Source organism: Nicotiana attenuata, chromosome 9 (genome assembly GCF_001879085.1).
Source record: "Nicotiana attenuata strain UT chromosome 9, NIATTr2, whole genome shotgun sequence".
Classification (NCBI taxonomy): Eukaryota; Viridiplantae; Streptophyta; class Magnoliopsida; order Solanales; family Solanaceae; genus Nicotiana; species Nicotiana attenuata.
The window spans coordinates 24,585,709-24,603,508 of NC_031997.1; the positions used below are offsets into that span (position 1 = coordinate 24,585,709).

The 17,800-nt window shown below is 36.8% G+C and overlaps 1 protein-coding gene across 2 annotated transcripts; it reads right to left on the reverse strand.

The window, feature by feature from the left end:
* Positions 624-14,255, reverse strand: LOC109232172 (quinone oxidoreductase-like protein 2 homolog). Of its 2 annotated transcripts, none has more exons than XM_019397851.1 (6): positions 13,833-14,253; positions 13,047-13,155; positions 12,850-12,941; positions 12,511-12,769; positions 11,477-11,620; positions 624-975 (listed from the first exon to the last, which is right to left on the reverse strand). In XM_019397851.1, the coding sequence occupies exons 1-6, from the start codon at positions 14,177-14,179 to the stop codon at positions 880-882; spliced, it is 1,047 nt and encodes a 348-aa protein (XP_019253396.1). In that variant the 5' UTR covers positions 14,180-14,253; the 3' UTR covers positions 624-879. The 2 variants fall into 2 exon arrangements, with proteins under 2 accessions (XP_019253396.1, XP_019253397.1); XM_019397852.1 differs by lacking the exon at positions 624-975 and adding an exon at positions 10,966-11,406 and having other exon boundaries at positions 13,833-14,255.

Here is a 17,800-nt window from a genome sequence, read left to right on the forward strand (position 1 = left end):
GCTGAAACTGCAATTTTTGGACTAGCATTGGAGCTAAGAACCTGTAGTAAATCTGCCCTGTTTCTCCACAGGTCTGCTGATCTTGACTGCTGAGAGTNGGAACGGTCTCTGTTGCAGCAAAATAGTGGCTATTTTTCAATGACTTGACAAACGCTGGCTATTTTTGAATGAGCAGTCCGAAAACTAGCTATCCCGTGCTATTTTTACAAAGCTAAACGGGCAGCTTACATGATAGATCTGCCCCTGCCGGTTTGATGAATGATTAACCAATTCAATATTGAGGAAGAGAAGAAGAGCTGGAGAAACGATTGTCTAACGGAAGTAAAAAGTTAGCATTGTTTAAATGTGGTTAAAAATATAGTTTGGTTCATGAAATATATAAGTGATCAAAATTTATAAGTATATTTTTCGTCATTACTATTAGAGAAAATTACACAATATAATTAGGTCTAAGATATTACTATCCGATTTTACCCATCTTGAAGCTAGTTACAAAAGATATCTACCCCACCAAGGATACAGAGAAAAATTTCTTTTTAAAAAATAAGAAAGAATATAAGAGAAGTGCTACTTGATTAAGGTTTAAAAAAGAAAAAAAAACATAAACGAGTCAGGATCAGCAATGAACCAAAGAGAAATATATGTAATAGAAAAAATTTCTATTACATTTCCCACAATTTTTCCAAGTACGTCTATTGTTACATTCAAACAGCATCTAATGCTTTAAGATTTCTTTCATTGATTACAAGAACATATTTATTGGTTTCAGCACCTCTATATGACAAAAACTATAGTAGCAGCTAGCATAAGGTAGTACATAATTTGGATATTCACGCAGCAAGGACAATCTTCTGCAACTCGTTTCATTCCTTAGTCCAACTAAAGCTTAGACTTCAGTGTTCTCCACTCATCAAATGATATCATCACCTTTCCAATTGCTCTCCTATCTTTGAGTGCAGTAAAGGCAAGATGGGCCTGCCAAAAGCGAACAATAATGTGGCAGTTATCTTGATTCCATTATCAATAAGAACTAAATCCAAGCGCAATGAAAACACATGTACCAATGACATAAATATGTAACTTAGCTTTCGGAAACCTACACTACAGGTGATATTGACATACAGTCATGCATATTCCTAGTTCTACTTAAATATGTAACTTAGCTTTCGAAAACCTACACAACAAGTGATAGTGACATACAGTCATTGATACATGCCGGATGAGCATGCCTAACTATTTCCAAGTCAACATCATAGCATTGGAGTGCTTTAAAGGAGTCAAGATCAAGAAGACTATACTTGTAATAATTGACTAAGCTCCTTAGAATTAACTTAGGGCTATTTGGGTCAATTGTAGCCAAATACCCACTCTAGTATAAATAGCCCTTAAGGCTTTTATTTTAGGTAGACTTGATTAATGATAACCTTTAAGACTTGCAAGTCCCACCCTTTATCCTTATCTTTTAATTAATGCATTTATATTTATGCCTTTAATTTTTTAATTGCTTTCATTAGTGCTAAATTAATTTTAGTTGGTGAGCAATTAGTAGTGAATACTTAACTGCTTAATTACTTTATCCGGGTTTTCAAGAGTTGCCTATCTCTTGAGGGTTACAATTGATTGAGTTCATAGAGGTAATTAGACTTCATATCCTAATTGGTTCTTGTTCTTCCAATCAATTGTAGGTCTAGCTCTTATGTTCATAACTTAGGGTTACAATTGATTGAGTTCATAGAGGTAATTAGGTTTCATATCCTAATTGGTTCTTGTTCTTATAATCAATTCTAGGTCTAGCTCTTATTTTTGATTCCGCGTGTTTTCCTATATCCGTGTTTTTGATACGATTCCGTATCATCTTGGTATCAGAGCGGAGGTTTTTGGATTGTTCTATCGATCCTTGGATCTTTGTTTTGGTTATCATCTAATCTGAAAATCTAAAAAAAAAAAAAGAAAGGTTGTTGTTCATCTGTGTCTAAAAATGGAAATCGTATATGTTCTTCTCCTGTTTGTTCACGAAATATCGAATTTTTTGATCTCTGTCAAATTTTCTATCTGAAAATTGTCGAATCCACTGAAAATCGACTGATATCAATTAAAATCGTCGGTTACTCTGGGTTAAACTTGAATTCCATTCCGGGAAACTCCATTGTCGACTGTTGGAGAATCTAGGTTTTTTGTCGAATCTGAAAATTGGGGGTTCGATTTCATTTGGGTGTTCGAAAACCTTGCTGGAAACGAATTTGTTGATTGAATTTGAAGTTAGGCCTCAATTGGAAGCTGATTTGCTAGGATTGGTAAAAAATTTGGAAGTCTGTTCGAAGAAGACGTTGATTGGGCTTTTGAATTTTGGGGTTATTTGTTCAAAATTAGCTACTGGAGTTTGATTCTTAAGCTATTTGAAGCTAAAGCTACATACTGGTGTCCATTGAAAACTGACTCGATAGGTTTTCATTCGGAATTTCTGAACTCAGTTCTTCGACGACCTGGGCTCCATTGATTTCGTGAATATTTTAACGAATTAGTTTCTGGGGATTGTTCTTTGTGTCGAATCGAGCTCGTATATCAAGTTTGAACTCGTTTGATGAAGATTTGAGTGAGGTTGCATAGAAAATTTTGAGTCAAGCTTGAAGAACTTCGAAGAACACCAACTGCAAATTTGAAGAACTTTGCAGACTGGTTCGAATCGATTCGAGCAGCTGAGAAATCCTCGCGCAAATCAGGTAATGACAATTGAGTTTCTGATTTTCTAAGCTTGAAGTCCTTGTTTCTGTTGATTGAGAGGAACAACTGGAGGTCTATTATTGCTAGAATCTGTGTCGCTACTGCTGTTGCAATTAGAAAGTGTTGAGCTGAGTTCATTGAGCAGTTTGGGTCAAATTTTGGGATTGGATTTCTGAGTTTTTGAGCTGCTATTGGAAGCTGTTGAAACAGCCTTGATAAATCTGCAGTTTCTCCCCTCTTTATGCACTGTTTGAGCTACAAACTTCTGCACTTTGTCTGCCTTGTTGAGCTGCTGTTTGGCCTGCATTTTTGCACCAGTTTTCTGGCAGTTTTGCACACCAGTTTCTGCCTAGAAATTGCAGCTGAACAAAAGGCAAAAGCTGCAGTTTTGGACCAACTTTTTGAACCCAAATTTGAGCAGTGTTTGACAGCAGGAATTGCATCAGTTTGGAGCAGTGTTTGACAACAAGGACCTGCACAGTTTTGAGTGCCATTTGTACACTGTTCAGCAGCAAATTCTACTCTGTTTCTCCAATGTTTGAGCTGCTGAAACTGCAATTTTTGGACTAGCATTGGAGCTAAGAACCTGTAGTAAATCTGCCCTGTTTCTCCACAGGTCTGCTGATCTTGACTGCTGAGAGTTAACTGCACTATTAATTACACTTCGGGAGTTATTTTACTGGCTCGGAGTGCAATTTTTCTTTTTTTTTTGTGAGTCCAAGCAAAGCTTCTGAGTCTAAATACCTGAGGGAAGTATGTTCTGAAGTGTAGATAATTTCTCTAGAATTTGGGGCTGAAGTTTGGTGACTGATTCTGCAGATTCTACACAACTGGTTGCCAACCTGCAACTCTGTCAGCTATTGTGATTCTATCCAGCATTACAGTTTTGGCCATTCTTTGCAAATCTGGCAAAATAGCCTATTTTGCGAATATGACCGCATTTTGACAAAGTGTTCAGTTTTGTAGTTTCTTTCCTTTTCTTTCTTCACAATTTGTAGTAAACTAAATTCTCAAGTAGATTAACTTGATATTTGTCATATTGAATTTAATTCTAGTTTCTTTGTATGCTTTGTTTTATTTCGTGCCATTTCTTTCGTATTTTTCTCTTTATTTTCATTGTGATATGCTTGGTTCAAGTCCGTTTGCTTTTTAAATGTCCGTCCTTGTGAATACACAACTTCCACTCCACCCCGAAGACGGTTGGAACTTGTTGTGAAACCTTGGGACTTAAGTTTGCTAGCAATTTTGACATTCACTACTTGAGCGGAAAAAGGCAAGAGTGAATAAGACTTTGAGCATGCAAAAGCAAATTGGTGCAAGGTGTGATACACGAGGCTTGAGCGATATCAAGTGAGTTGGTGAGGACTTTACTACTAATTTGTTTGCTCGTTTTGTAGGTATCATGGAGTACGGACAAACATCTAGTCTTAATTGTGATCCAAGGAGAAGGTTACCAATTTTACCATATGGCAACACAACGAATGCAAGGTTGCATTCCATGATGGAGGAATCTCACATGAGGCGACAAGGAAGGGAGCGTAGTATGACGCTTACTAATTCCTCTACTACACCCTCTCCTTCACAAGTGCGACAAATGCTTCAAAGAGGAAAACCGCAACATAACCAACATTTCCAAATACCACAAAACCTACCAAAGCGACCACACTCACCAAAGGGACCTTATTTTCCTCCACCAAACTACCGACCACCTACCCACTACCAATACAAACCACCATTTGGACCTCAAGCACACATACCAATAATACCACCACCCCAAATGACCCAACCTAGACGACCAATGAATCTACCTCCCCAACATATGCCTCAAGTACCACCAAGGAGGGACAATCTTCTTCCTCCACTGCTCATATCACCTCAAGAACCTCAAATGATGAACAACCCACTTTTTCAACATAATCAAGAGGACACCTTGAATGAGTTGGACAACATCCAACAAGTTTTCCATGATAAATATAGGGGGAATGAAGTGAACCAAAGGGGAAGAGACCAAATGAGTTTGAGAACATCCTTGAAAAATGCAAAGAGAAAAAGTAAGGATGAGAGACAAAAGATAGTGAGAAGTAAGGGAGAGAAAAATGACAACTCTAGAGTGGAAAAAGGAGAGAAAGTGTGGAGTAAAGTGAGTGAGTTGTCACTAGAAAAGAGTGAAAAGCTTGAAAAGAAAAGGAGAGAAAAGAAAGAGGGTGAGGATTTTCCTTGTTCTAATGCTAATCTTTCTTCTTTCTCTAGTTGTTTTGTAACTTGTGTAGCGACTTTTGGAGACGAACCATTAAGTGAAGTTCAATCCACTTTGAAGAGCTTGGAATGAAATCAATCTACCTTTTCAAGAGGACTTATCGAATTAAATGAGGAAGTGCAAGGTAAGGAGAATTTCACTTTGGAAGAGCTTCAAGGTAAAATAGCTTATCCTTCTACTCATGATACTTTAGTTGATTGTAGTGACACTTTGAGTTTAAAAGATAGCGATGATATTAATGAGTTTGATACTTCTTTATCTTGTAATGAGAAAAATAGTTATGGTTTGCAACTAGCTGGGAGTTCTTGTGCATTATTGGATGATTCTAGTTCTTTGTTTAATGACTCCTTAGCTAGTGATTTGTGTGATGTTGAATCTTATGATACCCCACCTATATGGGATGATGCATGTGATGATTCTTTTGACTCTACTTTCACGTTGTTGGAAGAAAGTTTTGATCTTTATGAAGAAATGAGTCAAGAAGAATGTGTTGATGATTCTTTTGATTCTATTGTCATTCCTTTGGCAAAAAGATTCAATTTTCATGGTGAAATGAGCAAATGTGAGTGTGGAGATGCGTTGTTGGAGAGTGAACAATTTACTTATAATGACATAAATATAAAAGAAGAAAACTTCCATTTGTATTCCAATGAGTTGACTTCTCTTGTATTTGATCTTGATGACTCTTATGCATATTTATGTGATGATTTAGTTGAGTGTGAAACAGAAAGTAAAGTTTTTGATGCTAGCACTAGTATTAATTGCTTTACTTCTCTTATTCCTACTTTTGAAAGAACATTCTCATTGGATTTTGCTAATGCTTCTATTAGAAAAGGTAAGAATGTTTCTTTTGGTGTTTTGAGTGACCATTTTGAGCAAGAAGAACTTAACTTTATTGATTATTTTGTGAAGGTTCAACAAGAGAAAGTTGCTAAAGGTAAGAAAGGCCTTGAACTAACACTTTGGCATACTTTTTGTCAAGAGCTTTTTTTTTGCCCAAAAGTAAGAACGGTATGTACGTTTGGCTTATGCTTATCTTGTGTTTATCTAAGGCCATTGAGGTAAAGACTCTTAACTTTGAGTACTGTGATATTCTTTATATGATGATTCATGATGAGCTTGGCATATCTCTTAAGTTGTCATGTGAAGTTGTTGGAAAGTGTGTAAATATTTGTGGATTAACATTTTCGTTTGACCGTGGAGTTGTTTCTTATCACGGTGAAGTGTCTTTCTTTGAATTGGAGAGTATGATATTTATTGCTTCTTATGACACTTGGTTATACCATAGAAGTGTGCACTTTGTTGAGGTTTTTACAAGATTGTGGTTTTGTTGGAAGCATGAAACTTTACACTCTCTTGATTCTTCTAATGAGTATTATTTTTCTTATAATCAGGTTTGTGTTGGAGTTGTGTTCTTTATAGATTATGACACTTGGCTATATCATAAGAGTGTCAATTTTTGAGTGCCAAATTGTGATCTTTGATCTTTTAGCTTGGACATAAATGCTTTGATTCTTGTGATTGGCCTGGTACTTATGTTTGCCCCTTTCTTGGTTTTGCAAGGTCCAAATTCGAGGACGAATTTCTTTCAAGTGGGGGAGGATGATACATGCCGGATGAGCATGCCTAACTATTTCCAAGTCAACATCATAGCATTGGAGTGCATTAAAGGAGTCAAGATCAAGAAGGCTATACTTGTAATAATTGACTAAGCTCCTTAGAATTAACTTAGGGGTATTTGGGTCATTTGTAGCCAAATACCCACTCTAGTATAAATAGCCTTAAGGCTTTTATTTTAGGTAGACTTGATTAATGATAAACTTTAAGACTTGCAAGTCTCACCCTTTATCCTTATCTTTTAATTAATGCATTATGTTTATGCCTTTAATTTCTTTATTGCTTTCATGCTAAATTAGTTTTAGTTGGTGAGCAATTAATAGTGAATACTTAATTGCTTAATTACTTTATCCGAGTTTTCAAGAGTTGTCAATCTCTTAAGTTCATAGCTTAGGGTTACAAGTGATTGAGTTCATAGAGGTAATTAGACTTCATCTCCTAATTGGTTCTTGTTCTTCCAATCAATTGTAGGTCTAGCTCTTATGTTCATAGCTTAGGGTTATAATTAGGTTTCATATCCTAATTGGTTCTTGTTCTTATAATCAATTCTAGGTCTGGCTCTTATTTTTGATTCCGCGTGTTTTGCTATATCCGTGTTTTCGATACGATTCCGTATCAGTCATGCATATTCCTAGTTCTACTCTAATTTGTATTTTCTTAAATAACTGTGGTATCTGAGCCAGCTTGCGTGTAACTCGACTAATTCCACGGGATATCTGCTATCTCCCACCAACAACAGGTACCAGGTGACTATATCCATAAGGCTTGGACATATGGGAAGGAATCACCTAGTGTTTTTGTCCCCGTTGGGAATTGAACCTCAGACCTCATGGTTCTAACCCACTTCATTGACCACTAACTCTCATAATTCTACTCTAATTTGTAGTATGAGTCGCATTATCATCACCAAAAGTGGTTGCTTGTTGGAAGTCTCCATTCGTTTGCACTAGTTTCTATTCTTCCTTTCTTTAATAAGTAAAGATAAAACAGGGAAAGAACACTATAGTTTCCTATTAAATTTGCGAATGCACGGCGGAAACCACAATGCTACATTTCCAACAGCATAAAGAATAACTGGCTCCCCACTGAAAAAGTAATTTAGTCGGTTGACCCACGTTGTATGAGGCAGAAAACTACCATATTGAGATCATTAAGTGAACAAAATTTGAAAAAAAGAATTGGGGGAGAAACCAAAGTAACGTCATTAACTACTTTTTTCTGCCTCAAATAAGTTAAAAGGATTTCTCATTTCCGTTTCCTTTAAAAACCAAAAGCTAAACCTGTAAACAAACCATGAACAACAGCTAACTTCTGTTTCTGTTATGCCTTTTGAACTGACATTGATTGATTTGACCTAAGTTGCTTGGACTCGGGTGCGGGTGTTCGATATGGGCGCGGATCTAGAGGTTGGATCCTTCATGATCTAAATTTTTAGATTCGGGAGTATGGCTCCAGGTACGGATAATGGTGTGGGAATTCAGCTAGAAATAATTCAAATATTTAAAATAGAGCTATAAAAATGTCTAAATTATGAGACATTATGTGAAAAACTTCCAAGATATTCCGAGAAGAAGAAAATGTTGATCAAGAGGAGAAACCAAGAAGGAAATAAAAAGAACGGACTGACGTAAAATATTCTATATACAAGGTATTCCATTTTCTTCAATTTCACCCTAGCTTTTGTTTTGATTTAAAAAATTATTGTATTTGTCCTTAATTTCTCCGTTGATCTTGGTCAAAGTACCCAAAATCGGTTGACCAGATCCGTTACGGATCCCACACCCACATCTTGTCGACACTGGCGCGATACTGAAAGTGAAGAGTTCGAGCAACTTAGGATTTGACTGACACGTTATTTAGGAATGGAAAATAAAGGGACTTTGTACATTGAGATGTATCTGATAGACCATAAACTATATTTTGAATTTAGAAGATCCGAGCTTTTACATGTGATATAGTACATAATTGCTTTTGCACATAACTTTAATTTGGTCCTTGTGTGTTGTAGGGTTAGTGGGATTTTTAGGCCTCATTTGTTTTTTTTAAGATTAAGACATCTGAATATCAAGATGTGTATTAAGATTAAGATGTCTGAATCTTGATACACATCTGAATATTAAGATGTGTATGAAGATTTGAATACTAAAAGTTTAAGTCTGTTTGATTTTTAACATCCGAATGTATAAAATTAATCTTTATTCAAAAATTAATAAACATAAAATTCAAATGAAATACTAATTAATATAATATTCTATCAATGAAATATATAGTGTTTTAGAATATGGTAGTTGCGGGTGGTGATGGCTAACAATGGTGCTTGTGAATGTCGACTTGAGGTGGTGGTTGGTGATAATTTTGGTTAATGGTGGTGGTTCAGGGTAGTAGCTAGTGGTGATTTGTAGTGGTGGCGATTATTATTGAGGGTGTTGGTGGTGATAGTTAATAATGACAGGTGGTGGTGGTAGTTATGATTGAGGAAGGTGGTGTTAGGTGGTGGTAGTTATAGCTTCATGGACAAGAATAAAGTTGTAGAAGCACCAAGAAAGCCATTCATAAGGTCTCAAACTAAGGAGAAGCAAGACAAGGTTGTTGGGCTTCAATGCGAGATCAAGAAGGCGCTAATGGTGGAAGAAGAGCTCAAAAATTATGGAGAGGATTTAGCTAAGTGCTACACTCATTTCATGGTCCAAGTCCAAGAGGAGATTGATTGGGGTCCAAGCACCAGCCAAGGAGGGCCTAAATTAGGCGCCTAAATCAACTCACAAAGGAGCCAACTTCGCGCCCCCAAGTTTCCTTATTTTGTTTCCTAGTTTGTTAGGACATATGATGCTTTCCTAGGTAGGTAAGGTTTTGTTTTTCTTTTCCTAAGATTATTGGAATTACTTTCCAAGATTGACTTGGTTTTTTTTTCCTAGAGTTTTACCTTTTCCTATGGTAGTTGGACTTGTTGTCCAAAGTAGTTTAGGACTTTATTTCCTTGTTTTTTTAGGTAGAATTTCGTGACCCCTTCCCTATATAAAGGGGTATCTTCTTTGCTTTTAGACTTAGACTATTATCAATAAAAATTGTGAGATTTTTCTTGCACTCTTGTGTGTGGCTACTCTTGAATTTATTCTTCATCCTTCAAGACTCAACTTAAGGTGGTAAGATTAAACTCTTTCGAAATCTTAGATCACTTCTAGGTATTCAAGAAAGGTGATAAGTTTAGGCTTATTGTTGTTCTTGTTATTCTAAAGGGTCGGGTTTCACAATCTATCTCTTGTTCTTAATTCTCTACCAAAGGCGATTAGTTCTTTGTTAGCTAATTGTTGTTGTTAGGATTCAACTTCAAGAATAGACTTCTTGAATTCAAGAACTCTTTCTTGAATTCAATCTATCTTTAATTTTCCGTCCTTTTTTTTGTTTCTCTATTTTTCTTAGCTTCCGCACGTTTCTTGATTTTCTTGTTTTTCTTTGGTAATTCTTGAATTCCCTATCGTGTTGTTATCAGATAGCTTATAATGATGGGCAGTGCCAGCAATGGTTGTTGATGGTGATGGGGAGGTTAGTTATGGTAGTTGAGGTGAAAGAGTGTTAGTTGTGGTTGAGAATGACGGCGGTGGGAGTGGTGGGGATGGCGGGTGGTGGTAGTCGATAATGGTGGCAGCTGTAATTGAGGATGATGGTGGTTGAGTATGGTTGTGGTGGGTGGTATGGTGGTAGTTGATAATGGTGGGCGATGGCGGCAGTTAGTAATGAATATGGATGATAGCCTCTTAAAATTAAGTCTCTGTTATAGATCTTAATCATACAGACCCATTAAGTGATTGTGAAGTTAAAAAAACAAACACACTTAATTATTAAGATTCAACCACACTTAATTATTAAGATTCAACCTTTAAAAACAAACGCACTTAATGTCTGAGATCTGAATGATTAATATTCAGACCTCCATTAAGCGCAAACAAATGAGGCCTTAGTCCTTAAGTTTATAGCACGTAAATCCCCAATAGTTCTTAACATTTTTATAATTTCTCACAAAACCAGAAAAACTAATGAGCAATAGCTTAACAAGTTTTCTATGGATGTCCTAAGTTATAGGACTGACTCATGCTACCAGTATGACTGACAACCGGATTGTTTAAATTATTGATTTTCCTATTCTTGACAAGAAGTCCCGCGAATACAATCACCCTAATTCTTCAACCGGACAAAAGAAAGAAAACAACTTTAGCAGTGGTGTTGCTTAGAGAAGTATGAGACTAGCAAGATCAAGCTTAGTCCTCATTGTCACAACCAATTTCAAGAAATTTTCCGTGTTGAATGGAACTTCATTTGATATTTTACTTTTTCTTTTTCAAGAATTTCTTCGTTATAGAAAGCAGAAATATCAAATACTGTAGAAGAAATAATGAGCATCCAGATAAGCCATGTGTTGGTTTACTTTCAGTTCAGAATGGGTTCAGTTGAAAACTGTTGTCAAGAAGAATATAATGTAACAGTATGTACTTGTGCACGAAGGATTATGTCACTGGCCATGCACAAATGCACCAGACTACCTCTCTCGATATAAGAAGATCCTAGCCACATATTTCTTCTCCATAGTAACCCTACGACCTAGACCTCTAAGTTTCTAGAGGCCATTGTGTTTCTCTCGTGCATGATGATCCAGGATGGACCTTGAATAGCTAGTAATCAAGCATTTAATAGCTTGGCAAGCCCGCATTCTTTAGGATTAATGTTCAGAGCTGGGCACCTTACTTTAGGATTTTAACTATCTTGAAGGTCCGTAAGGATCAGACAGCCTTTTTTTGAATATGAAATGCTAGTCCCTGCACATTACTAGGATCTTTTCTTACTTTTTTCTGGATTTAAAAAGTGATAAATGCCAAAGATTCTTACCTCTGCCAGGCTGAATGTATGAGAAATGTTGATTGTAATCAAACCCTTAGACAACCAGGATAGGAGCTCTTTCAGAGAATCTCCAAGCACATTAGGTTGATATATCTTGTGGCTTCCCCAATAGAGTCCGTGAATCGTCCAGTTCTGATGGGAAAAAAAAGTATAAAAAATGATGGTTATTACTCTCGGACAAAAGAAAATGAATAAGCTCTCTTTTTGGAGGCTGGGATGACGGAGTAAAGAGAGATAAAAAGAAATGAAAGTCCTTTGCTGCTCATACTGCTTGTATTATGAGACACCTGGATAATTAATAGTAGCTTGTCCATATTATGAAATGAAAGGTGGAGCAAACTTCTCATGCAATAATTTGGGAGCAGCATGTCTTAAAAGAAAATACTTACATTCCTTTACATCCTCTTGTGACAAGAGCGTGAAATTTCTACTCTTTAGATCCTTCAAGATTGGTTTTCCTTTTCTTTTTTCTTTTTTTGAAATAGTGGTACCTACGCCAACTTGGGTGCACCTCGACCATTTCATTGGGTTGCTACCTCCCACCAGCACAGGTACCGAATAACTCTGCCCACCATAGCTTAGGAAGATGGGACGAATTCACGTAGTGTTTTGTCTCTATTGGAATTTGAATGGTCTCCCAAGTTTGCACTCACTTCATTGACCACTAAGCCACACCCTTCAGCGCAAGATCCCTCTAGATTGTTGATTTGAGACTAAGAAATGTTATGTTGCTAGCATGTTGCAAACATAGTATATGCAATCAGGATTATGGCAAGACAGTCTATATTCTAAGAATGATCTTTTAACTTACTGCTTGTATTCAAATTTCAAACTACTAGTAGGAACTTCAAGGAGCTAGTGTGCCCACCACATGCGTAACTTAGGAGCCTTGGACATGTCTAATTAAGAGCTACTCAATTGACCAGCAACCGGACTAACTAAGCCTGGTACAGTCAAACGACTAGAAGGAAAGAACCAAAAGGGGGTAAAAAGAAAAAGATCGCGGTGCTTAGAAGCATTACCTTCACCAAAGCAATGTTCGCTGGGATGACAGGTACTTCTTCACTTGCAAATCCAATAACCAGAATTTGCGCTCCCCAATTTAATAGCTTCATGCTATCTTTTGTAAGCTTCCCGCCGACCGGATCATACAAGACATCAACCCCTTTGAGCTTTCTTGACTTCAGGAATCCCTTGACACTTTCGATGACGTTTGCATTGCTCAAGTCTACTACATGATCAACTCCTGAAGATTTCAAAAATTGCACCTTTTCATTTCCCCTATGAATAACAGACAAGGATAACTTTTAGCACAACAACCTTAAAAGAACTTTTTTGTACACTTGAGAATTGAAAAGTACCTAGCAACTGCAATAACTGTTGCTCCACAAACCTTCCCAATTTGTACCGCTGAGAGCCCAACACCTCCAGCCGCTCCAAGTACCATTAACACCTACCATTTGTAAACCAGTATGTCACATGATTCGGGTGTATAATAAATCATGTACCAATGGCCTTACCATTTTATGCCCTAAAGCTCAAGGGAAGGTGACCCTACCTGATTGGGACGCAGCTGTGCTCTATGCACCAGAGCCACATGGGATGTCCCATATGCAACAGGAAGTGCACCCGCTGCCACTAGATCACACCCATCAGGTACTCGAAACCTTCAATTATAAGCTAACTTAAGACATTTTTGAACACTAAAACCATTGAACCAACCCAAAAGTAAGAAAAAAAAGCACAAGTCTAGTTTGGCTCGTATACAAGGTCCATTGACCTATGTCACGCGAAATCAAGTAAGGGTACACTTCCCATTTTTACCAAATTTTAGGGGCCGCTTGCTTACAAGGACTAGGGAGGTTATCCCAGTATAATATTTGGGATTATCTATCATGGTTATATCCCAGGATTATAATCCTTGGATAACCTGGTTTTGAACCAAACAACCCCTCGTGTATATTGAAAGATATGCACTAGTATCCAAGCACACCCCACCCTCCCAGACGGGCCAGACCCTCACTTGTGGGAACTCACTGGTATGTTGTTGTTGTTGTTGCAGTAGTATCCAAGCCCTATTACACTAATTTCAATTGTTTAACGTTTAACCAATCAATTAAACAACTACACCTCAAATCGAACTAGTAAAAGTGGACTCTACTAATCATTTACCCATTCTTCTATTAGGCCCATTTCATTTCAATATAAATGTAGAGTGTTGTCTAAACCACGTAAATCAATTCCAATACTGATAGATAAACTTCGAAAACGAAAACTAAGCTTTCCGCATTTGAATTGTTTAATCATTGTAAAATAAAGCAGAAGAGATTAAGGAAGAACTGACAAGTCGGATTGATCGGCGACGATGAATTGAGCAAAGGAGCCAAGTGCAACAAAAGAGCAAACGGGATCACCAATTTTGAACTTAGTAACATTAGGGCCAACGGCATCAACAACGCCGGAGTAATCGGAGCCAGGAATGAAAGGTAAAGGGGGTTTCTCTTGGTACTTGCCGAGGACTTGGAGGTAATTTGCGAAATTCAAGCTGGTTGCTTTGACTCGTACTCTAACGGAGGTAGGTGACCCCAAATTAGGGATTGGATGAGAGGTTGAGAGATCGAATGGTGAATTTTCTGAGACATTCGGTGGTAGAGTAGGATCGCCGAGTTTTCTTACAAGTAGAGCTTCCATTTTTCACAGTATATCTTTTGTGCATTACACTCCAGATAAGCTCGGTTTTTGTACTTGTATGGTTGTTTGGTTATTGAGATTCTATAGCATTTTATTCTGTATTTTTGTTTTCTCCCCACTAGGATAAGCACCTACGTGATTCGAAAAAATATTAATCTTATAAAATTATGATTTAATATATTATATTAATTTAATAAATATTAATTGTATTTATTATTTAATATAGTGTGCAGAAATATAACACAATCTATACAAAATTAAAGGATACATATTATATAATAATCAAATAAATTATTTGTTCCTTTTTATTTTTATTATTGAATTAGCAAGTACTCCCTCCATTTCAATTTAGATGACACACTTTCCTTATTAGTTTGTTCCAAAAAGAATGACACATTACTATATTTGGAAAATAATTCAACTTTAAACTTTTCATAACACATTTTCACCTTAATGAGAAGCATTTATAATCATACAAATGGCATGGTCCTACAAAGCTTTTACCCTTTAAGACCGCAAGTTTCAAAAATCTCATCTTTTCTCTTAAACTCCGTGACGAGTCAAACTACCTCATCTAATTTGGAACGGAGGGAGTACTTAGTACTATTGATAATTTTCTTGAGTGTTATTTATTTATCTTTTATTTTTTAATTAATTTAAAATATAAATATCACAAAATTATCTCTATCCCCCTTTTTTCGTACATTTCTTTCTACTGTAATACTTAGTTGATTAGTTTTCAAAATTTGTAGTTCATTAAAAATTTAAATAATGAATTTCTTTTTTACTAAATTATAATTTTGAATTCATCAAATGGTATATATATATATANATGCGGCTATGTAGCCGCAGATGCGGAAATAACTGGTCAGAAATGGTTTTAATTCCCTTCGCGAAATATTGAAAGAACACATATTTTGACTTCGGACTTGGGGTGTTCTTGAGCGATTTTGAGAGAGGAAATTCAAGGACTTCGATCAGGTAAGAATTCTTGGACTTAGAACACAATTTTATCATGCAAATACATGAAATTACACTGAAAACTCAAGGAATTAGGGTCAAAAATGGTGGTTTAGGGCTTGAAACCTAAGAGAACAAAAATGGGAATTTGAGGGGTCATTTGGACTCCGATTTTGGTGTTCTTTATATGCATGGACTTGTGGCGAGATAAGGAATCCGGTGATGTGAATTTTATAATATTTCGAGAAGTGGGCCCGGGGCTCGGGTTTTGCCAACTTCGTGATTTTTGATGTTTTTCGAGTCTTTTCGATTGGGTTATATTCCCTTAGCATATTGTGACGTATTCGTTGTGGTTTTGGTCAGATTCGACGCGCGAAGAGGTGAATTCTAAAGGCAAGGGCATAGCAAGCTAGGACTTTGGCCGGCTTGAGGTTAGTAATAAATGTAAATGCTGTGTTGAGGGTTTGAAACCCCGAATTTGCACATCGTAGTGCTATGTGAGGTGACTTGCACGCCGGATAACGGGCGTGGGGTAGAGCACCGTCAGGGACTGTGACTTGGTCCGTCCCGCTTAATAAAATTGGTACCTATTTGATTGTAGATTTGTAATATCCTTATAACAATGGATTAATTGTCATAATTGGGCTTCGTGCCAACTACTTGAATCCTTCAGGGATTATTTTAATGGTTTCTTACCATATTTATAAATATTAAACTTAGTCCTGGTATTTAATACTGTGTTTGAAATCTCAGCCTTTTTCTTAAATTAGAAATTAAATTAATATTTTTAAATGAAGTTTGGGCTGAATATTTTTATACTATTGTGTGATTTTTGGAGTGAGTATGTGATCGGGCTGCATGCCGCAGCAGTATTATAATGATATTGATATGAGGCCAAGGGCCTGTTTGATGCCACGAGATGGCTTATTATTGCGCTTGGGCCGCAAGGGGCCCCTCCCGGAGTCTGCACACCCCCAGTGAGCGCCGTCGACGTTAAATAAATGGAGCGGGCTGCACGGTTGCAGCGAGGTACTGGTTTATGTGCTGTATTGCATATTTAATTGTTATTTATTCTCATTCTGGTGTGACTTTATTATAACTGTTTTTAATGTTTAATGTATTATGCTATTGGTCCACGTTGTTGTATTTATAGTTTTACTTTGTGTTTATTTAGGATTTCTTATCCTCAGACTTTTTTTATATTTATTACTTTCTGAGTTGGAAGTACTCACAATACTCCCTGCACTTTGTGTGCAGATCCAGGTACACCAAAGGGTGAGTGAGGGCTTGTTAGCTGAGCAGAAATTATCTGGGAGTGTCGAGGTAGCTGCATGGCGTTCGCAGCCTTGATCTCTCCCTTCTATCTTTTATTATTTTATTCGTACTATTTTTCTAGTCGGACTTGTAATAGGTGAATAATCTGCTTCTAGAGGCTCATGTTCGTGACACCAGATTTTGTGAACTATTTAGTTTTTTTTTTTTTGGGGGGGGGTTTTCGATTGTTAGAGATTATATCAGAATTTTCGCACTAAATTGGTATTATAGTAGTGAACATTTATTTATTTATTTAGATTATTTGGCTAAGGTTGCGCAAATGGTCGGGCTTGCCTAGCAATGTGTTGGGCACCGTCACGACCGGGGTTTGGGTCGTGACACTTTGTATATTGAGATGTATCTGATAGACCATAAACTATATTTTGAATTTAGAAGATTCGAGCTTTTACATGTGATATAGTACATAATTGCTTTTGCACATAACTAAAATTTGGTCCTTGTGTGTTGTAGGGTTAGTGGGACTTTTAGGCCTCATTTGTTTTTTTTAAGATTAAGACGTCTGAATCTTAATACACATTTGAATATCAAGATGTGTATTAAGATTAAGATGTCTGAATCTTGATACACATCTGAATATTAAGATGAGTATGAAGATTTGAATACTAAAAAATTAAGTCTGTTTGTTTTTAACATCTGAATGTATAAAATTAATCTTTATTCAAAAATTAATAAACATAAAATTCAAATGAAATACTAATTAATATAATATTCTATCAATGAAATATATAGTGTTTTAAAATATGGTAGTTGCTGGTGGTGATGGCTAACAATGGTGCTTGTGAATGCCGACTTGAGGTGGTGGTTGGTGATAATTTTGGTTAACGGTAGTGGTTCAGGATAGGAGCTAGTGGTGATTTGTAGTGGTGGCGATTATTATTGAGGATGTTGGTGGTGATAGTTAATAATGACGGGTGGTGGTGGTAGTTATGATTGAGGAAGGTGGTGTTGGGTGGTGGTAGCTTATAATGATGGGCAGTGCCAGCTACGGTTGTTCATGGTGATGGGGAGGTTAGTTATGGTAGTTGAGGTGAAAGAGTGTGAGTTGTGGTTGAGAATGACGGTGGTGGGAGTGGTGGGGATGGCGGGTGGTGGTAGTCGATAATGGTGGCAGCTGTGATTGAGGATGATGGTGGTTGAGTATGGTTGTGGTGGGTGGTATGGTGGTAGTTGATAATGGTGGGCGGTGGCGGCAGTTAGTAATGAATATGGATGATAGCCTCTTAATGAAATTAAATCTCTGTTATAGATCTTAATCATACAGACCCATTAAGCGATTGTGAAGTTAAAAAAAACACTTAATTATTAAGATCTGAATAATTAAGATTC

Excerpts from the sequence above, each read along its gene's own strand:
- LOC109232172 (XM_019397851.1), bottom strand. The coding sequence starts at position 14,179 with ATGGAAGCTCTACTTGTAAGAAAACTCGGCGATCCTACTCTACCACCG. Across the intron at positions 12,770-12,849 it reads ACAGTTATTGCAGTTGCTAG|GGGAAATGAAAAGGTGCAAT; the intron begins GTACTTTTCAAT and ends TGTTATTCATAG. Across the intron at positions 976-11,476 it reads ATACATTCAGCCTGGCAGAG|GCCCATCTTGCCTTTACTGC; the intron begins GTAAGAATCTTT and ends CGCTTTTGGCAG.